The sequence below is a fragment of the Schistocerca serialis genome, chromosome 2 (genome assembly GCF_023864345.2).
Source record: "Schistocerca serialis cubense isolate TAMUIC-IGC-003099 chromosome 2, iqSchSeri2.2, whole genome shotgun sequence".
Lineage (NCBI taxonomy): Eukaryota > Metazoa > Arthropoda > Insecta > Orthoptera > Acrididae > Schistocerca > Schistocerca serialis.
Window position 1 is genome coordinate 603,481,612 of NC_064639.1, and position 23,192 is coordinate 603,504,803.

General features: G+C 38.4%; 1 protein-coding gene across 2 annotated transcripts in view; it reads left to right on the forward strand.

The window, feature by feature from the left end:
- LOC126457642 (4'-phosphopantetheine phosphatase) overlaps positions 1-23,192 on the forward strand; it is a 163,974-nt gene that overhangs the window by 73,082 nt on the left and 67,700 nt on the right. For both annotated transcript variants that reach the window (XM_050094113.1, XM_050094114.1), the window contains exons 9-11: positions 7,937-8,147; positions 10,940-11,092; positions 20,482-20,569. In XM_050094113.1, the coding sequence (XP_049950070.1) occupies positions 7,937-8,147; positions 10,940-11,092; positions 20,482-20,569 (452 nt within the window). The remainder of the gene's footprint in view (positions 1-7,936; positions 8,148-10,939; positions 11,093-20,481; positions 20,570-23,192) is intronic.

The following is a 23,192-nucleotide window of genomic DNA, read 5'->3' on the forward strand; positions in this document are numbered from 1 at the left end:
CATCATTTCTCCCCTTTTTTTGCTCATGAAAACCACACATTGCATGTTGTATCACCATACAGCGAGAGGTGTTGGGCCAGGTAGCTGTACATACCAGCACCTCTAATACCCAGTAGCATGTCCTCTTGCATTGATGCTTGCCTGTATTCGTTATGGCATACTATACGCAAGGTCATAAAGACACTGTTATTCAAGATAGTCCCACTCCTCAGTGGTGATTCGGCGTAGATCCCTCAGAGTGGTTGATGGTTCACATCATCGATAAACAGCCCTTTTCGATCTATCCCAGGCATGTTCATTTGGATTCATGTCTGGAGAACATGCTGGCCACTCAAGTCGAGTGATGTCATTATCCTAAGGGAAGCCATTCACAAAATGTTCAGGATGGGGACATGAATTGTCATCCATGAAGACGAATGCCTCGCCAATATGCTGCCGATATGGTTGCACTATCAGTTGAAGGATGGCATTCACGTTTCGTACAGCTGTTATGGCGCCTTCCATGACAACCAGCGGTGTGCGTTGGCCCCACATAATACCACCCCAAAATAGCAGGGAACCTCCACCTTGATGCACTTGCTGGACAGCGAGTTTAAGGCGTTCAGTCTGACCAGGTTGCCTCCAAACATGTCTCCGACAATTGTTTGCTTGAAGGCGTATGCAACACTCATTGGTGAAGAGAATGTGATGCCAATCCTGAGCAGACCATTCAGCATGTTGTTGGGCCCATCTGTACCGCCCTGCATGGTGTCATGGTTGCAAAGATGGACCTCACCATGGACGTTGGGAGTAAAGTTGCGCATCATGCAGCCTATTGCACACAGTTTGAGTTGTAACACGACGTCCTATGGCTGCCTGAAAAACATTATTCAACATGATGGCATTGCTGTCAGGGTTCCTCTGAGCCATAATCCCTAGGTAGCGGTCATCCACTGTAGTAGTAGCCCTTGGGCCGCCTGAGCGAGGCATATCATCGACTGTTCCTGTCTCTCTGTATCTCCTCCATGTCTGAACAACATCGCTTTGGCTCACTGTGAGATGCGTGGACACTTCCCTTGTTGCGAGCTGAGATGTTTATATTTTCCCACCTCCGCGTTGCAAATGTTTTGACTTTTGAGTGAAATGCCCAGTTGATGTGCTGTTGTTTTCACGTCAATTCTACCAACAGTGAGAGTTGTTTAGTTCTTGGGGTGTTGTAAAATTCCTGGATTCGTCTCGTCGCTGTGCAGCCTATGAAAAGGATTGCGGAAGACTCCCAAATAAATTCCAAAGTACAGTGCAGTTTTAACACCAATATATTTCCAGGACTCTAGTGTCCGAGCCTGGTGAACTGTACCAGTTACATCACATGTACCCAAAGTTGACATCAAACGACACAGTGTTCACAACAATCAACAAACGAGTGAGCCTACAATACATTTGCTCACAACCCTAGCCAAAAAACGAGTGCCCCAAGGCGCCTATTTATACTTTTGTTAACAGTTACCTACAATGAAAATTACAGTTTTATGTAAAATCACAATTAAAAGTTAAACCGAATATGAGGTACACATTGCTAAAAATTTACAATCTCAGTGCTGAACAAGGTGAACCTATTTTCAACTTAGTTATGAGTTAATATAACATTTTCTGACTAATTGTGTTACAGGTAACAATTACATTTCTAAATTTGTTTATAACAAATCAACTAGTGCCTGAATTTTAGTGCTAACATATATCGAAGATTCAATTAACATGCTTTACTTATATGTTCTATTTAATTTGCTGTAGTAATTTTATACTGATAGGTTTACTGGTACATGCTGACCATGTGCTACATTTTGTTCGATTAGTTACAGTATTAATTTCACATTTATATTATGTTTCTTACATAAGAACAATGTTAACCAGCAAAGCATCGTTTTCGAATTATATGTATACTGAAGTAGTGGTTATTTTTTGTATGTAATTTGGAAACGGGTCACTTTACAATTGGACAATTAGGACTTGGGTTTATCTTTAATGCTCTCCGAGGGGTTCTGATAGGGCAGTGAGATACAGTAATATTTCAGAGCCCTTCCTGGCACAAAGTAACAATGCGGACGCAATTGAACCACAGTATTTACCATCTAGGCATGGTCAAACTATAGACAACGTGAGCCATGTACCTTCTTCCTGGTGGAATGCCTGGAACTGATCGGCTGTCAGACCGCTCCATCTAATAGATGCTGCTCATGCATGGTTGTTTACATCTTTGGGCAGGTTTAATGACATCTCTGAACAGTCAAAGGGACCGTGTCTGTGGTACAATATCCACAGTTGACGTCTATCTTCAGGAGTTCTGGGAACTGCGGTGATGCAAAACTTTTTTTTGATGCGTGTAATGTGACACTACAGCTCGTCATCCAGTTGAATAGCTTGGTAATGGGTTTCAGTTTACAAATGGTGTATTGAAAGCAGTGAACTATTTCCAACTGATTTTCCTATGATACATGACGCCTGACATTTAGTTTGTGGAGAGTACATTACAAAAAAACACTTTGCATTAACACAATAATTCATCCACAAAAAACCTTCAAAACGAACACATTTATATTCTGTTACTGTCTTTAGAAATGTACAAATATATTTTGAGCCCTTCAGGCTAATAAATTGATTTTTATAAGATGAAATATTAATGTCAACATAATTTTGTAGATGTTGCAATAATTTTTGTGAATTGAAAATTATGGATTATGTATTATTTCTTTAACTGACATAGTTTGTTGCGCTACTTTGGATACAATATAAATATTATATATTGTTTTAATGAAGTCTGTGTGATAATTCATGTAGAGACAGTTGTTAATTAGTTACCTTGTCCGTAGATCATGTGAATGATTCTTTTATCTAAATGATGCAGTATGAGTCAGTTTACAGGATATGTATGCCTGATTAGTGTTAGTATTAATGCACATATTATTTTTTTAGTCCTACCCATGTAGCTACAGTTAAAAACTAGCCCCTCCCCCCCCCCCCCCCCCCCCCCCAAGTCTGTGTGCTAGGTATTGAAACAGGATACAACTCATAATTGTGTTGTATATTAGGCATTTGTGTTTGGTTTCTTGGCCATAACTGAGGTTGCTAATGCACTTGTGTGTGGTGGCACTTGACTAGAGAGAGCTTGTTTGGATCCAGGTGGTTGAAAGAAATTTCCACCATTAGTATTTGCATGGCAAGTGGAGGGAAGGTGGTGGCGTAAAGTTCCTTCATCAGAATTTTCTGCCTATATCTTGAATAAAATCCCAAACATCTCAGCATTTTTTATGTGATGTGACACTATTAACAGTGATTTATCTGTCTTGTGGAGGTATTAAGCTTGGCATCCCATTTGGTGCTATTTTATATTAGTAGTCTGTGCCAGCATCATGTTTCATCCACTCCCTTCTCCCTCCATATTACCACACAAACATGATGTTATAGTATACACATGTCCTTTACAGTTACTGTTACTCAACAGATAAACTTACAACACAACTCTTACATTCCATGAGTAAAAGAACCATTTTGTGCAAATGAAGAAAACTCTTTCTGACTTGGCAGCTCAACCTACCCCTCAAGAGTCCCACAACCAACTACATTATACAATCTCAGCACTTATATGTCTTAGCATACCTTTCATGGAATGTTCATTTATATGACATTTGCAAACACTTCTAGTAAACTATAGATGATTCTTGTTGCCAGCATACATTTAGTCAATGCTATTGGGGCTCTTAAAAATTTCTTACCAGAGAGAGATGAAACTTTACTATTGACATTTTTTGCCCTGTGGAGAACTTGGGGATTTATTTCTTTATTTATTTCCATTTCATTGGCTTTTGGTATATATACCATGCAGTTACAGTACATCTTACTACTAGCGAAATGAAAATCTCATAATAATGATAATGTGAAAAATTATACAAAAAAGCAGAATTTACAAAATGTCACTAAATTTAGGATTTTTTCCTATTCTTGTTTTTAAGATATAAATATGAAGACCACCAAATACACATATGTCACTTTAGTTTTCTTCTTCTTTCTTGGCTCTACAGCTCATGATGAGCCTTGGCCTCTTCTACAATTTCCTTCCATTTCTCTCGGTCCTTTGCCAATACTCTCCAGTTTCTATAGCCCATCTTCCTAAGATCTTCGATTACTCCATCTTCCTGTCTGGCTCTTGGTCGACCACGTCTTCTCTGCCCACCTGGCATTCCTTGTAATATTCTTTTTGGTTCTTCTGTACCATTCATGCGAGCCACATGTCCCACCCACCTCAGTCTGGATGATTTTACTATCCTTCTGATGGGTTGGTCTTTGTATATGATATACAACTCATGGTTGTATCTCCTCCTCCATCTTCCTCTTTCACAGATTGGGCCGATAATTCATCTAAGTACCTTTCTTTCAAAACCATCCAGTGTTTCAACATCTTTAGTTGTTAATGTGCAGGCTTCAGAGGCATATGTAAGCACTGGTCGTGTAAGTGATTTATAGATAGTTCATTTAGTGGTACGAGTCAGGAGCCTTGAGGATAGAAGTCTTGTTAGGGCAAAATAGGCTCTATTGGATAGTATTAATCTCTGCTTAATTTCATAGGAGGTACCATTTAGATGCGTAACTGTCGAGCCCAGGTACTTGAAATGTTCAACTCTCTAAAACGTATAGTTGCCCATTGTTCTTGCATTTGGCATATTTTCTCTATGTGCTTTTCCAGCTGCCATATATTTTGTTTTTTGTTCATTAATAATTAACCCCATGTTCCTACTAGCCTGTTTGAGAGCTGTAAATGTCCTTCCATTGCTTTTTGGGTTCTTGCTATTATATCTATGTCATCCATGTAGGCCAGTATCTGCACTGATATATAGAAGATCGCTCCCCTATTCAGAAGGTTTGTGTTTTTCATCACGTTTTCCAGGGTGGCGTTAAAGAGAAGACATGCCAACGCATCCCCTTGTCACACTCTGTTTTTAATACTTGATGTATTGGACATCATTCCTATTCTTACACTACCTTGTGTTTCGCTCATTGTCGTTCTCACCAGCCTTACCAACTTTCTCGAGATTCCCAGTTCATCTAGAGCTTGACATAACTGCTTTCTATATATGCTGTCTTAAGCTGCTTTGAAATCTATAAAGAGGTGGTGTGTGCCAACCCTTTAGGTTTAGGAACACGTAAACTATCATTTTGACTGCTCAGATTGTTTCTGCCGCAGCACAAGATACGTTATGTCACACAAACATGCTGCAGTAGTAGTACGAGACCCTTTTATGGAATCATATCCGTTGACTTCACCAACTTGGTACCAAATTACCACTTTCCCATGTAAGCTAGATCTTGGACTATACTACAGATCAGGCCCACCGCAAAATTCATTCACAAAATAATAAAATAATATTGAATAAACATTATCAGTGTTTTGTTGTACCGCCAGAAACATGTTTGTGTGGCATGTGCAGTGTTACATGGCTTTATGCTTAATTACAGACGTACTATTTTATCAGCTGATTTATTTTCACCACGTAACGCCCGCTGTTTACGTCCTTCTTAGTTGCTGAGCGATGTACCACTTTTCGTTCTGACACCGCAACTCTTCCTTTTCTATATCTTTTACTACTTTTTATGTATATAAATGATGAACTATTAGTTTTCCCATTTAACAACTTTTTAATAACTGCGGAAGTATTACAGGCATTGGGTCCCTCCTAATGTGTCACCCGCCTATACGTTTTACATGAACCTTTGAAGACTCGATGGATCTGTTTACAAAGAGAAAGCAGAATCTCTCTTCCTTTGATGTTGTCCAACAACGACCTAGGAAGCTCGATGCCCTCGTGGCCCAGGCTCTTCCATGGCTCGCGGTAGTTTGCAGCATTCGTTTTATTCCTTGCCCACTTGCTGCTACGTCGAACTTTCGTGGTGATCATTGGGCAACGTCTTCCATGTTATCTGCAACATAAATAAACTTTCTTCCCACAGTATTTCTGAAAACCCAAAAACAAACTTAAAGAACATAATAATAATAATAACTGTTCTTACAATTATTCGTATAAGTCTTGGTCTATTTAATGAGGGGTGGGACAGGCCTAAGCCTTGTGACACCACACATGACATATCCTGTCCTGTGCTGTGACTGGCTGAAGCAAACTGAGAAGGGGCCATCTTGGTTTACATGGTTGTGAAGTGCTGTGTTTGGTGGTGTTCATGTTTATACTTGTATACTAAAAAATAAGCATTGTAATTGTATACTAAAAAATAAGCATTGTAATTGGTGCATCAGATGAAAGCTCTTTCTAAAAGACATTGTTTTTAATACAGTTCATTCTGCTAAAGTGTGACATCAGTGGTTGTGTTTTATGTCTATTCTGAGTTAAAACAGCTTGAAGATGGCTTCATTATTGTGGGAAAAGGAATTTTTGGTTATGAAACTACCAAGTTTTCGAAAAGTACAAAGAGATTAATACTTGAGACATAAATAAAGAAAGCACTGTAACCTGCTGGATTGCACTATCATACCAGGCTGACAACTCTTATGCCCACAGATCCATGGCATTTGTGTTACAATCCTTGGAGGATGATGATGATGATGATGATGATGATGATTAACTGTATTAGTGCTGAGTCGACAGAGAGTCTGTTACTATACCTGGAAGGGCAGGTCTCAGCATTGCACGTATCCTTAACTGATGCAGATACACTCAGCTGCTTCAAAATTTAGTGGGAAAGCAACTTACCATGCCCCCATGAAATGTGGAAGGGCAAATATTTGCTTTCATGCTGAATCCAGTTTGTCTTACATGTACAAAAATAGATTCCAAGCAACTGTTTTTACTCTGTACTTAAGTGTTGATGGATCAGCGGCATATGATCTCAAAAGAGAACTTTGTAGTTATGACGATACTTTCTTCTGATAAACCTTCAATGGTATATAATTACAGAGTTATTTTTCATTTAATTGAGTATATTTAGTAGACTGAAAGTAAAGGTTTCATTTTTTTTTTACAACATAAATAAGTGATGCCAATAAATATAATGTAAATGGTAAGGTATTTTTATTTTGACCACAACACTGAAAAACAATGAAATAAAACAAAAATAAAGAACATACAGAATTCAAAAAATAAGCCTTCAAAATTGGCCGCAAAATACAACTAGTTTTTCAGTGGCTACTTATTACATAGGAATTACATCTGATGAATTAAACAAAAGAAAGAAAATTCATAGAGACAAGAGCAGTAATTGATAACAGTTCATAACAGCACTGTATGGCATCTCGGGAGAAATACAAATATTATTATAACCGAGGGGAAAAAGATATTGTTAAAGGTAGAGATTATTAAGAACTGAGAAAAAGTAATGTTGTAGAAGTACAATAATTTGCTCTGAACTGATATTGCTACACAAACTTTTGGTTAAATGAAAGCTTCCATAAGGTACATATTAAGCAGTACATGGACATAGCACTCTCGCTCCGTAATCCAGAACTTAAAAAAGCACTGCTCACAATTTGGTACGCACTATTATTGGAGGAGTACATGGTAAGATGTTTCTGCTGCTAATGATTTCATTTTATAAATAATTTTACTTGTAACTGTATTGTTTGTTCTGTTTATTTCATAGTGATTTCGAGTTTTTTGCTTGTATGAGTAGCACTTGTTAGAGATGCATGGAGCTATGAACATCTACAATATATATTTACTTATTTTTTCTAGAAGCCTTTAATAAACATATTTTGTAGCAGTTGATTACACCCTGCATCTCTAGCAGATACTGAAATATGGAGCACTATGACCGCACAATCAAGAGCACTGTGAAACGAACAGAATATTAAAACAGTACAGCTGTAAGGAATTTTTTTAATACATTTGAGCTATTTATACATTTTTACTCATTATGCTGTTTCTTGTAAGACTTTTGTCTCATTTTCTACTCTTAGATGCAGATAAATACTCATGGCTGGAGAACTATGCAGGGAGCTCTGGCCTCCGAAGTCCTGTACCAACACAAGTATTATCTGCCCATGGTGTCGCAGTTGATCAACTTGAAATTGACAGATGGGAGTCAGCTGTTACCTATTGCCCACTACTGGCAGACCCTGCGGCTTACATACCAGACACTGTTGATTTGACAAAGGATACAGAAGCAAGGTGTGATACTGCTGCTGATTGTTTCATAAATTATTTCTTTATTTTCCTGCTTGCAGAAGTACTGAGGCAGAATCAGATCTCCGTTTTTGTATGCAGATCACTTTTATTTCTTAAATACTTTCTTGCCACATTGAGTTTTCTGTTTGATGTGAGTATGAGTAATTTCTGACGTGGCACATGTGAAAAAATCATATGTGACTTATTTGAATTGGGGGGGGGGGGGGGGAATCTGGTTTCTCTCACCTTGTTGAATGCAACCTGTAGGTCGGACGCATGTAGGTCCATTGAACTCGCCATCTCTCCAGCTACTAAATCCACATCCGTACATGACCCAGGCTTGTCATATGTCATCTGGCTTGCCCTCTTTCATATTTTGTGCTCTTTACTGTTCTACCTTTCTTTTTGTTATAGTTGTTGCGCTTTACACTCCAGATTCACAGCCTTGGTTCAATTTGATCAGATTTTTGGCCTCTGAGCTTTGACCCTGTTCATGGACATACGGTAAACAGCAGTCTGATAAAAATGTACAGGACACAAGACAACAATTATAATGCCAAACACATCTGCAAGTTAAATTAATGTTCACTCTCAAAAAAATACCAAATAATCAAGGATGTGACATTGGATATTTGTCATTAGCTCTATTTTATTGGCAATGTTTATAATGCTGTTAGATTTTCTTTATCGGAATACAAGATTTTAGTGTTAAACTGTTAGGTTTGTAAACAATGTAGGAAAAGACAGATTGCTAATTACTGTAAAAAAAAACATATCAAGTTGCAGACAGACATAATTACAAGACACTTACACAAAGCTTTCAGCCTCAGCCTTCATCAGTGAAAGCGAGACGTACACAAGCAAGCATACTTCATGAACACACAGCATCAAAACAAATCCTGACCTAGTCATCCTACCTGGAGACAAAGGTTCCACCATTGTTGTTATGAATCGCTGTGACTATCTGGCAGGAGGCGTCTGCCAAATATCTGACTCCTCCACATATAAACTCTGCCAGAGTGATCCCATCCCAGAAGTCCAACACAATCTTCAATCCCTGCTTAAAGCCGTAGGCCCTCCCCAGAACATCTCCCCTGAATCCATTTCCTTCTCACCCTTAAAACACCCTGCACAACTACCCTCCACATGCTCCCCAAAATCCACAAACTCAACAATCCTGGAAACTCCATTGTGGCTGGTTATTGTGCCCCTGCTGAAAGAATTTCAGCCCTCATTGACCAACACATCCAACCAATTGCCCATAATCTAACTTCCCACGTCAAAGAAAGTAACCACTTTCTTCACTGACACTACCAGTCACTGTTGATCCCATCTCCCTGTACACCAACATTCCTCATGCCCATGGTCTTACCACTATTGAACACTACCTTTTCCAATGTCCTTCAGACTCCAAACCCACTACCTCATTCCTCTTACACCTTACTAACTTTATCCTAACCCACAACTACTTCGCATTTGGAGGGCACAGCTGTGGACACTCGTATGGCACCCTCCTATGCCAACCTTTTTATGGGCTATCTAGAGGAACCTTCCTAACCTCCCAAAATGCTAAATCCCTAATCTAGTTCAGGTTCATCGATGGTATCTCCATCTGCTTCACATGGTTCTCCCCAACCCGGCATGCCACATCCCTAGATGTTGACCACCTCTCTGAAGGCTCTATCTGCACCTCTGTCCACCTTAAGCCTACCGACCATCAACATCACAGTACCTGCATTTTGACAGCTGTCACTCTTTCACACCAAAATATCCCTCCCATATAACCTGACCACCCAGGTACAGTGTACCTTGCTCAGTATGCTGAGGGTCTTACCAAGGCTGTCACAGATACACATTACTCCCCAGACCTAGTCTGCAAACAGATCTCCCTTGTTGTTTCCCCTTATACCTCCAATCAATCCACTATGCCCAGGAACCAACCACAAAGGAGTTCCCCCTTCGTTATCCAGCCCCCCCCCCCCCCCCCCCGATGGCAACAACTGAACCAAATCCTTCACCAAGGCTTTGATTACTGAGAGCAAAGTAGACCATCCTGTGGCACAGCATGTAGCTGAACATAACACAGTTGACTTCAGTGGCTGCTTCACCTGAGCTGTCACGTTCCTTCCCTCCACCACCAGCTTTTCTGAGATGTGCAGATGGGAGTTACCGTTACAACACATTCTCCAATCCTGTAATTATCCCAGCTTCAACCTACCGTAACATACTGTCCTCTACTACCTCCACCCAACAGTTTCCACCCCCTATGTCCTATAATCTCCTCCCCAGTATCATCTCCAATCCTGTTTATTTGCAGCTTTCTACCAACTCATCTGCCCATATTTCCCTGCTCTGCTCCTTTTTCCCCACCTCCCTGCCCCGCAACCTCCTGACACTGTGCCTGTTGGCAGTGTAGTCCCTGAACATTACACTGGACAGTGTTTGTCTCTCTCTCTCTCTCTCTCTCTCTCTCTCTCTCTCTCTCTCCACCTGTCCTGTACTATGCCTTCCCCTAATGATGGATTTGGCGGTCATGTGTTAATGAGGTGTACTTGCTTGTGTGTGTGAACGGTGTGTGTCTCTCATTTCATTTACTGATGAAGGATGTAGCTGAAAGCTTTGTGTAAGTGTTTTTTAATTGTGCCTGTCTGCAACTTGATGTGTCTTCTTTATGGTAAGTAGGGTTTGTCTTTTTCTACGTTGTTGATATTCCTACCTGGAGTTTCCAGTGTTTGAAAATGCTAGGTTAGGTTCTCATTATCAAAATATCATGTAAGAACTATATTGTTGTGCAGGAACTACTGGCTGCAATGTTTTGAAGAATCAATAGATAAATTTGTACTACGTGCTATTGAAAGCCAGCCAGATAGTGACACAGCTAAGGATAGGGCACAAAAGTTCAAGGAAAAATATCTTTCTCGACTTCAATATCTGAAGGAACAGCCCTTGTAAGTATTACAAGTGTAATTGTAACTATGTAGATATAGTAATCTTGTGTGTGTATGTTGACAACTATTTACCTTTCTCCTCTTCTATCTTCCTGCCCCTCCCCCTCCCCTTCCTGAAACAGACACTCTTCAGATGTTTCTTTAATCAGCAAGTAGTCATTTTTTAACATATATTGTTTTAAAAAATTAGATCTCATTTTATAATGAAAGCACTATACCTATGTAACGGACTATTTTTCTTTCATTTTTTCCTCTTTTCTTTGTTAAAAAATCCTGTAGAAACTATAGAAAGTATCATTAAGTATTTTTAGGCATTGCCAATGAGGCAGATAGTGTGTCTATTTCCCACAAAAAGGGGAGTGGGTCACTAAATTCATCCCAACAGACATAAGCAACAACTGTAAACCCAAGGAGTAAGCATGTGTCCATTAGATTTACTGAAACCAACTCGCAATGTATCAGTAAGAGAAACAATTTAGAATGAGATAATGCAGAACAGTTTATAATATGAACTAAATGTTAAACATTTGTGCATAAACACATCTGTAAGGCTTTGTGAAAAAGATGTAAAGTATAATTCCTTTTTTACAGATGGGTTAATTGTTACTCTTCCGAAGGCAATCATTACATGCATTGTCAAAAAACGAAGTGATGTAAATCTTCTCTCCCCCACCCCAAACAAGGAAAAATAAGTATCTTAAGGGTTATGGATGTAGGGAAAATCTCAAGCAAATTTATTCTACACTCCAGATCAAGGGAGACTCTCAGATAAAATGCGGAGGATAATGCTGGTACCCATTTAATAATTAAATAAATGAGAACTTGAAGGAGGTAGAAAGGGTAGTAGTTAAAGCCCCCTTCACCCTGAAGCAAATGTGCAACAGCAAACTAGAATGCTCTCTGGTGTAAATGCTTGGTGCGTGGTGTTCAATGGTGCGCAGGTTGCATTTCCAATTATTTTGTTGTGATTCGCTGGGTGTCGGCCGTAGAATGAACCAGGAAAGGAAGCTTATGCTGTCTCCGCTTTGGTGCTAGCTTCGATGATAGACATAGTGTACTTACTTTCCTAAATATGCAGATTTTCATGTGCAAACAGTTGTTGGTGTGTCTTGTTGCATTTTTTTGAGGTGATGGTGTGGTTTGACCAATGCATACTTCTGTTGATTGAAGAGTACAGACTCCACAGGTGCTTGTGGGATCCTTAAGATCGACATCAAATAAAATGCTCATGAAATAAAATGATACATAGCAATAAATTGCTGAAGTGCTGGTAGTGTCAACAGAGCAGGTTAAATTGTTTTGTGTAATTTCTAGAAATGGAAATAAATGTCATTAAAATAAACAGATAATGTAGATTAATGTAAAATGAAGATGCATGAAAGACCTGACCATTCTCGTGACTCACATTCCAAATATCTGTCTTAATGTCACAGTTTAGGTACTATTTTATGAAGTGCAAATACAGGAGCTGATTAATGAATATTGTTTTCCCTCCCATAAATATGTGGCTGGTATTTCGTATATTTTTGCATTACATTACTCATTTGTAATATGTGCTGCTTCTTGGGCTCGGGTAGGCGCGCCAGCCCCAGATTGAATCCGCCCAGTGGATTACTGACGAGGGTCAGTGTGCCGGCCAGCCTGGGTGTGGTTTTTAGGTGGTTTTCCACATACCGCTAGGTGAATACTGGGCTGATCCCCATGTCCTGCCTCAGTTACACGACTCGCAGACATCTGAATACGTTCACACTATTCCATGGATCACACTAGACACAGACAGCTGAGGTACACTAATTCGGAAAAATGGACAAAGTTCTTGGGAATTACAATCCAGGACAGCCTCAAATGGGACATGCATATTGGTTCCTTAGCATATAAGCTGTCGAAGAATGTGTTTGCTATAAATATGATTAGCAAATATTGTAAGGACATGTGTGTACTAAAAACTGCTTATCATGCCCTATTCTCATCAAACTTAAACTATGCTGTAGAAATATAGGGTGCAACAACTCAAACCAACCTACGTACATTATTAATACTACAGAAAAAAGTTATCAGAATTATTTGTGGTGCCGAACCTCAAGAATCATGTCGGAATCTGTTCCCAAAATTAGGTGTGCTTACCATTATAGGTGTATACATATTGAAAGTTATATTGCTTGTGAAAACAATAAATCCAAATTTAAACTGTGACCTGCACCAGTATGATACAAGGCAAAAGTTCAGATACCATGTAAATAGCCACAGAACAGCTTTATATGAAAAAAATGCACTTCATGCTGGGCTGAAGCTAGCCAATGCCCTACCAAAAAGTCTCACAACCCTTCCTACTAACAAATTAAAAGATCAGCTAAAAAGAATTCTAATGGAAAACCCTTTTTATTCCCTAGACGAGTATTGTATCTGTATGAAAAGTGCTTCATAAGTATGTCAAGCTCATAGTTTTAAGTAACCTACAACTAATATAATGTTGATTAAAAACAATATTTGTAATATCGTGATTGTATACTACCAAATGTAAAACCCATCAAAATGTAAAATTTATTAATACAAACAAATCTTTAGTTTGTATTTATAAACTGACGTATTCAGAAGAATAATCTGTATGATGTCCAGAAACTGTATTATTTCTAGGGATTGTATTTGATTATTCGATGTTGAATAAAATTCTGTCCCAGGAGGTACGGGGTGGCAACAGGAAGGGCATCTGGCCACCCTCTGTCACTAACAATGCCAAAACAGTAGTAACAAGGCTGACACCACATTGAAGTGGGACAAAGGCGCCAGGAAATGATGATTACTCATTCTTAATGTCTGTACCTTCCTCACATTCACCTTTGTAAAATCCCCAAGTGTTTCACATATGGCAGTAAATATTTAGGGATTTATTTGGGAAATGGATGTTGTTGAAATACAAAATAGATATTTGAGGCTAATGTAACTGTCACCTGTTGCTAAGAATCACAGTGTTAGTGGTAGCTTCTCTCTCGCTGATATGGATCATTGATAATTTGTGTCTTGCTTGGAAATCTTCGGTTCAATTGCAGCTAGGAGAAGGCAAAAATGCTCGATGTACAGGTGAAGTTTTGGAATAAAGCAAGCAATGGTTGCAGCTGCAAATCATGAATCAGAGCCAAACCACCATTTCTTTCACACCTGCATAAAAATTCAGATACCCACATTTTTCTGTATGGCTGTTTTGCTTTCATTATCAGCAGCATGCTTGCTATACAGAAAGACCAAGTTGTGTTTCTTTTCTCAATCACTCTTGACTGAATATAGATTAAGCAACTTTACCACAGGTACATTTTAGAGCCAAAAAACGAAGCACACTGTATGCTTTCTCTTCTGTTTGCTGTAGTATAAATGCTTAGCTACATTTTAGAGCCAAAAAACGAAACACATTTTACGCTTTCTCTTCCATTTGCTAGAGTGTAAATGCTTATTCGCTGGTACAAGTCAATGATGGCATGTGCAAGTGAATCCTCTGCACGTTGTTTGTGAATGTGCATTCACATGTGTTTGCTTCAGTGTAAAGGGGAATGACACCCAGCGGATCACAAGCGAACAATTGTAAATGTGACCCGCACAGGAACTGAACACCATGCACCAAGCATTTACACCAGAGAGAATGCTCATTCGCTGTAGCACATTTGCTTGTGTTTGCTTTGGTTTAAAGGAAGCTAAAGTCATACCTGTGTGGAAATTACTTGCCTACTATCCTCTCTACCAAATAAAGTTCTGACATTTTCATTTACTTGCCCAAAATGAACAATCTGTTTTCCTTCTCGTATTGTCTGTTAAGAGTCCTTTGCTCATGGAACGTAGCAGATATTTCCTATAATTTTCATGTATTCATAATCCTCACCCATTTCTTTCTTTGTTAACGATTGCTACAACTTGATGATCTTGGCTCAGCATTTATCCATCCAAGTGCACTGATTATTAAAACAGTTTTGAGATGATACTAACCTCTTTTTTAGTGCACGATTTGACAGAGGAAAGAAATTGATTTTAATCAGAACAAAAATCGGAAATGATGATCTATATTCTGTTAGGCTGAAGAAAGATAATTTACATGACAATTATTGATAAAGTAGAGGAAACTTTAAAGAGTTGTCAGAGGTGTACAGATGAGGGAAAGTATCACATCTTGATCTTGCACAACTTAAAAAAAAATATTACCTGTATGCCTGTAACTGTTTGTTGCACATTTTTGACATGGTTTTCACATCTTCGAAATACCATTTTATCTATGTTATGATGATCTGAAAATAGGTCTTGGCCTAAAACTAGTCATAAAATTTGCAACTTCTGACTGGTTTTTGTTGTACTTAAAAAATTGTGGTGTCAGGTTTTTAAATAATGATCATTCATTACTTTAAAAAAAATTCAGAGCTTCAAAAAATAATTATTGTACTGAACTTTAAAAAACTGGATTTCGCGGAGAAAATTACTCACAAATTTATAAAGATACCCTAATCAATATACACACATGCTGCATGCAAACAGTGTGAAGTAATAATAATAATAATAATAATAATAATAAAAAACAGGAGAAAAAATTGAAAAATACATCCAACTGGCTGAGGAAGTCAAAGACATGTGGCATCAGGATATAGTTGACATCATACCAATTATACTATCAACTACAGGAGTCATACCACACAATATGCACCAGTACATCAACGCAATACAGCTACATCCAAACGTATATATACAACTACAGAAATCTGTAATTATTGATACATGTTCAATTACCCGAAAGTTCCTAAATGCAATGTAATATATACCATACAGTTAAAAGAAAGTCACGCTTGATCAAGGTCCGCGTCACTTTCCATTTTTAACCAGACATAATGTCTGAGACAGTAAAGAATAATATTAATAATAATAATATTTAAAAGCCGCGATTCATATTCAGTAATTGTCATTTACACACTTGGTGTCACAGCCACCATAAATCGATGGTAATACATTTTTTAACTGCCTCATTTCACATCATTTTGATAAAAGAATTGTTCAAATAATCTGTGAAGCAGTAACTAACTAACCAACCGTACTAAAAAGTACAATAGCAGGTAACACTTTGTACACACATGCCCAGATTCAGAATAAAGTACAACCACATATCCCCGAGAGCGAGAAAGAGATTAGATTGTGAATCTGAGCAAATGTGTGTGCACTGTTACCTGTTTTTATCTTTTTGGAGTGTGACATCTTGCCTGATCTTTTAATGCTGAACATATGGAACATATGTGATGTATAAATGTTACATGATGATCACCTGATTCTGTTCACAGTTCATTGAAATGAATATTAATTTTTATTTTTGATGCAGGTTCTTTCCAAAGAAAAAAATTTCTCCCTAAGTATCCAGAGAAAGTTGCAATTCATATGGCATCATAATGCAACCATTATTAATTTTATTTTAAAATGACTCAGTGTTTAAACAACTATCACAGGGAGTGAGAACAAAATGTTGATATCTTCTCATGGCCACAGGATAAATATGGGGCACTTAACAGCGAGGCAGTGAAGTATAGAAAACCTGTCTTTATGTGAAACAGAAACAGAGCAACCATTTTGTTGTTATTCCCAAATTGTAATTGGTGAAAAGTCATTAAATATGATTTATAAACAATATTTACATGAAAGCCTAGAATGGCAGAACGGTTCAAAATTATCCCCGTCGTCCTTCTCTCGTCAATTTCATATTCATTTGTTTTAGTTATGAAATGACTTTACGTATCCTTTTTTTTTCTCTTTACAATAATATATTAATATTTACCAAATATTTACATTTTCTTGGACATTTCATTCAGGAAGCCTAGAATGACAAAAGGGTCAGTTTGACACTGCTATAATTTCTCGTCTGACTATAAGTAGATAAAACAAAAATGAATCAGCAATCATGCAGAGTTTTGCTGTCATTGTTGTGCATTTGCACATGCACATTCCAATCTGCCACAGTTCATATTGTGCCATTCAGACGATATTCTTTATCCATGGAAGATGTCTTTCAACATGTCTCCTCGGTGCGATTTTTCTCTTGAGGGAATGTTACATCTCTTAGAGAATTCCAATGTTGAAACTAAAGTAGACTTAACTGATAAAGATATGGATTTTATATCATTGATGAGTGAAGATAAAAACCTTGTGAATGATGAGGGATTTGTAGAAGAGGGTTCAGATGCTGATGTATATCAGTCCTTTCCTCATCCATCGAGCAAGCCCATGTGAATGCCTCTAAAAAGATGGTCACCATGTATGGAACTGAGCAGAAGATTGCCAGTTTTTCATCTTCTGGAAGTATGTCGGCTGAGGCTTATCAACAAGTAGACGACTCTCTCATCAGTGCTTTCCATCTTATTTTTTGATGAAGCAGTGCTATGTGTCATGAAGAAATAGAAAGAAACAAATGCCTGAAGAGTACTTAAAAATAAAGACTGTACTGTGTCGCTTCAGGAGCTGAAAAAATTGTTAGCTGTCATATACAATGAAGTTGTCACTTGTACAAAATGTGCATTTGCACATAATTTTATTCGAACTTTTTAGGTCCACTTCCATTGCGGATGTTGTGCCAAGAGACAGATTTCAGGGACTTCTCAGATTTTTCAATTTTGATAAAAAAAAATCAGCCAAGGCTGAATGCCTGCCAGCCAACAAAATTCACTCCTGTATCTGCAATTTGGGGACAGTTCATAGAAAACAATATTCATTCTTACCACCCTGAAGAAAATATAAGCTATAGACAAGCAATTGTTACTGTGGTGTGCGTACTGTAAGACCTTTGGTACACACACCATCAGATTATTTGACTTGTTGCTCTAACGAAGTAGGCGAGTGTCAGCAATATGTCTCGTGGTCTTATTGTGGCGTGTTTATCTTCCGCCGTTTGGTCAGGCAATAGAAGTGCCACTTGCACGCTTAGAGTAGCAGATTGACAGTGACCAACTTTAAACAGAACTTGATTAATTTTCACACACGTTTATTAAAGTGATAACAAGCATAAAAATAACTTAACTTGGTTCTGGGTGCTATTTACAATTGACAATCTGAAGTTCCTTTGGTCTTGGTACGTTAATCTTATTCTCACATATCTCTGATACTTGACAAAGTGTCTATACATTTCTCTTCATGGCTATGTACAGGAATATGATAATCTTACTAGGCGCAGACTGAAACTTGACTACAGACTAATGCAGACTGACTGATCGGAGGTCTGTACACTCGTTATAATACCTCGAGCGTTTAGATATCACTGCGTGAATGTGATCCGCGAGGAGAAAAGGTTCTATGTTAGCAGCAATCTCATTGGCTGCGTTACATATTAATACGCGGATCGGCGGGAGCAGAATTTGGTCCGTCTCTATGACAGCGCCATCTAGTAGTGCGGAGACGGACGAGCGCTGCACCTGCGCTGTTGTGCTTAGCGGGGCGCGCTCTGTTGGGAAAGTTGTGTACGCGCTGACTATGCGGAACTATGTACACAACAGTTACCAAGCAAAACAAGATGCAGGTTTATTCAATTTATGCCCAACAAACCTGACAAATTTGCTCTCAAATTCTGAATTGCTTCTGACATAGTGACAAAGTATATATGTAACACTTTCCCATTCCTTGCAAAAGAGGAAACAACATGAAGAGTAGCAACCAAATGGAGAGTACATTATTCTGTGTCTGTTGGAACCATTTCTAAAATGAGGAGGAAACTTATTCACATCTCTTCAACTTGCTAAGGAGCTCAAAGGAAATTAAACTTAATTAGTTATGTTGAACAATATCTGTCATAAATTCCATGATGAGGTAAAGAAGCCAAATGTTGAAATACACTAATCCTGTGCCAGCCTGGCAACACAGACTGCACCATGACTGTATTCCAAGGAAAGAAGAATAAAAATGTCATTCTTCTGAGTGCACTGCATACTGAAGTAGCAATGAGCAAAGAAGGAAAGAAGAAACCTGAAACCATTACATTCTACATTGCAACAAAGTACAGACTGTACGTGGTTGATCAAACGGCCCCTAAATGTACTACTAAGGTTGCATGTAGGAGATGTATGTCCTGTACATCATCTTATGCATGGTGGCAGTAAATTATAACAAACAAGAAAATGGACCGAAAGAAGTTCATACTTCAGCTAGTGAATGAACTACAGGGACCCAAAGAACAGGAAGGAGGACAGACAAAAGAACAGGGTACGGGACAAAATCGTCTAGAAAGTGGAAGAAATACCGAATCAGCCTCTGCAAATGCAAAAGGACCAACAACAACTGTGTAAAGTGCCACAGACCCATATGTAGAAAACAGAAATCATCTGTGTTAAGTGTGTGTACCAGATTCCAGTGACCTTGAGTGAAAAGTGGAACAAAGCTGTGTGTAGAACACACGTGAGTAAAGTATGGACCATATGTACAAATTATGTCTAGAAGGTTTGACAAGTAGTTAACATATGAAAGTCTACAGTTTATGAAACTTGTTAGCATGAACAGTGATAAATTGCTAAGATATTTCTTTGGGTGAAATAAGTAAGTAGTGCTTTAAATACTGTATTAAATAACTCAAAAAAGGTAGGGATTAACATACACTAAAATAAAATACTTCTTTAAGTCAAATATAAAAGTATTTCATTTGAGGCCAAAATGACTCCTTTCTGGAATTTTAGGAACTTCGCCGTTCCAGAGTTAAGTTGTTCGGGTAGTAAGAGCAGCAGTGTGACCATGTGCACTTGAAAATAACCAGCATTCAGAATTTGCCAATAATGCGGAATAAAACATTTTGTTTCAAATAAATTGATGGGCTCAGTGTATTTTTCTTTAGATTTATACTTTAGTTTCAGTAACCAATAAGCAAGTACATCTGTTATTAATTGAGGAAACTGGTGTCAGTAGATCTGTTAATCAGCAATTTACATTTTGTTTCTACAAGAAGATTGAATTATTAAAGGGAAAATCTCTCACTTCAGAATGGAAAATTATATCATGTAAGCTGGTTAAGGAATCTTCAGCTGTTACACAAAGATTGAAAAAAAAAAATTGATCCAAGAGTAAGTCAGAATTGATTTTAAAGTATATGCAAATCCAAAAATGGTTTGGATGCCAAATGGCACAATAACTAATTAATCAACTATCATAGTATTAGTGAACTTTGGAAAATAAGACTTATTTTATGTCACACTTGCTAGTGCTTTATCTATTTCACTAAGTTTAATAGAATATTTAATCTAAAAATGTAACATTCATGTGATGATTTTCTTATCATGTTAAATTTCTATTAATGGTAGACAGTACTTGAAATTTCTGTGTGTACTTTCTTCTCATATATTAAGATTCTTTTTCCATTTAATGTGGTGCTTTAGATAGCTATTACATTTTTCTTTTTGCAGTGCTTATGGGAATTTAACTGTAAGGAGTCTGTTGGATACTATTGAGCATTATATGAAAGAGTTCGATTTTCCTGATCCCTACTTACTTGTAAGTAAACACTACCTTTGGCCTACATGCAGTACATGTTTAGTGCGTAGTACAATAATATAAAAGAAGTTGTTATTGGTACAAATACAGTTTACTCTCTATTATTTGTGTGCAGATCATCTGGTTTGCAGATTTATATATATATATATATATATATAAAAATCTAAAAACACAGATGATGTGACTTACCGGACGAAAGTGCTGGCAGGTCGATAGAAACACATACATACACACAGAATTCTAGCTTTCGCAACCAACGGTTGCTTCGTCAGGAAAGAGGGAAGGAGAGGGAAATACGAAAGGATGTGGGTTTTAAGGGAGAGGGTAAGGAGTCATTCCAATCCCGGGAGCGGAAAGACTTGCCTTAGGGGGATAAAAGGAGAGGTATACACACACACACACACACACACACACACACACACACACACACACACACACACATCCATCCGCACATACACAGACACAAGCATACATTTGTAAAGGCAAAGAGTTTGGGCAGAGATGTCAGTCAAGGCGGAAGTAAAGAGGCAAAGATGTTGTTGAAAGACAGGTGAGGTATGAGCGGCGGCAACTTGAAATTAGCGGAGGTTGAGGCCTGGCGGATAACGAGAAGAGAGGATATACTGAAGGGCAAGTTCCCATCTCCGGAGTTCTGACAGGTTGGTGTTAGTGGGAAGTATCCCCAAACCACCTTCCTTACCCTCTGTCTCCTACCCTTGTAACCGCCCCCGGTGTAAAACCTGTCCAATGCACCCTCCCACCACCACCTGCTCCAGTCCTGTAACCCGGAAGGTGTACGCGATCAAAGGCAGAGCCACGTGTGAAAGCACCCACGTGATTTACCAACTGACCTGCCTACACTGTGAAGCTTTCTATGTGGGAATGATCAGCAACAAACTGTCCATTCACATGAATGGACACAGGCAGACAGTGTTTGTTGGTAATGAGGATCACCCTGTGGCTAAACATGCCTTGGTGCACGGCCAGCACATCTTGGCATAGTGTTACACCGTCCGGATTATCTGGATACTTCCCACTAACACCAACCTGTCAGAACTCCGGAGATGGGAACTTGCCCTTCAGTATATCCTCTCTTCTCGTTGTCCGCCAGGCCTCAACCTCCGCTAATTTCAAGTTGCCGCCGCTCATACCTCACCTGTCTTTCAACAACATCTTTGCCTCTTTACTTCCGCCTTGACTGACATCTCTGCCCAAACTCTTTGCCTTTACAAATGTCTGCTTGTGTCTGTGTATGTGCAGATGGATGTGTGTGTGTGTGTGTGTGTGTGTGTGTGTGTGTGTGAGTGTATACCTCTCCTTTTTTTCCCCCCTAAGGTAAGTCTTTCCGCTCCCGGTATTGGAATGACTCCTTACCCTCTCCCTTAAAACCCACATCCTTTCATCTTTCCCTCTCCTTCCCTCTTTCCTGAGAAACAACCGTTGGTTGCAAAAGCTAGAATTTTGTGTGTATGTATGTGTCTGTTTGTGTTTCTATCGACCTGCCAGGGCTTTCGTATGGTAAGTCACATCATCTTTGTTTTGTTCTTTAGCATAATGTGGTATATATTTCTCTAGCAAATAGCAGTAAACAGCCCAGTGCATGGCAGTAAATGCCATTTCCAAATGATTGCCATGTGACAACAGTGTAGTTTTTCCTTTGTTATTGACTGGCCTGTTCCATGTAAGTCAAAAACTCACAGTTTTCCGTTGTTAATGAGCATTTAAGTGTCAACAAAGCAAGTTAATGGAAATTTGTAAAAGAGATGATGAAGAAATGAAAGAAACATGTGTCGTTGCTAAAACAAAAATGAGAATTGAAAGATTTGAGAAGGGAAAACTGCTGCAAAGCTAAGTCCTGATTGTGGTATTAGAATGGACACTGTTTTGGACATTAAAAAGGATAAGCAGAAAATGCAGGGTTCTGTCAGGAAATATGATTCTAGTTGTAGATCATCTTCATGAAAAAGCATGAAGAGATCTACATTTGATAAATTAGATGCTGCTCTTTTTGCAATGATTTATCCAGAAATGAGCAGAAGTTTACATTAATTTGGGTTAGATATGACTGAATAAACTAAATTTTTTCATGAAGCTCAAGGGTTAAAGGGAGAATTTAATGCCTCATCTGGGTGACTAACCAGATTAAAACATCATCACTGCATTCACAAACTTGCTGTGCAAGGAGAGTGGCTTAGTTCAAATGTTGTGGCAGCTGATTCCTTCCTTGAGGAAATCCAGAAATTCGTGGAAGAAGAGAATTTCACTCTAGACCAAATTTGTAATGCAGACAGAAGAGGTCTGTATTGGATATGTTTACCAACCAGAATAATAATAATAATAATAACAATAATAATAATATCAGAGCGATCAGCCAAAGATATCACAACTAAGGACCTCCCTGTGTATTATTACAAGCAAAAAATAGAATGGATGGATAGTGAAATTTTCAGAAACTGGTTCCACAAACATTGTGTACCACAACTTCGACAGTTTCTAGAAAAGAAAGGATTGCCACAGAATACTGTTCTATTGCTTGATAATACCTTTTCACATCATGATTCTCTTATCTGATGAAGGTCTCATTGTAACTGAGTTTTTACATCTGCATCTAAGTCAGTATTCT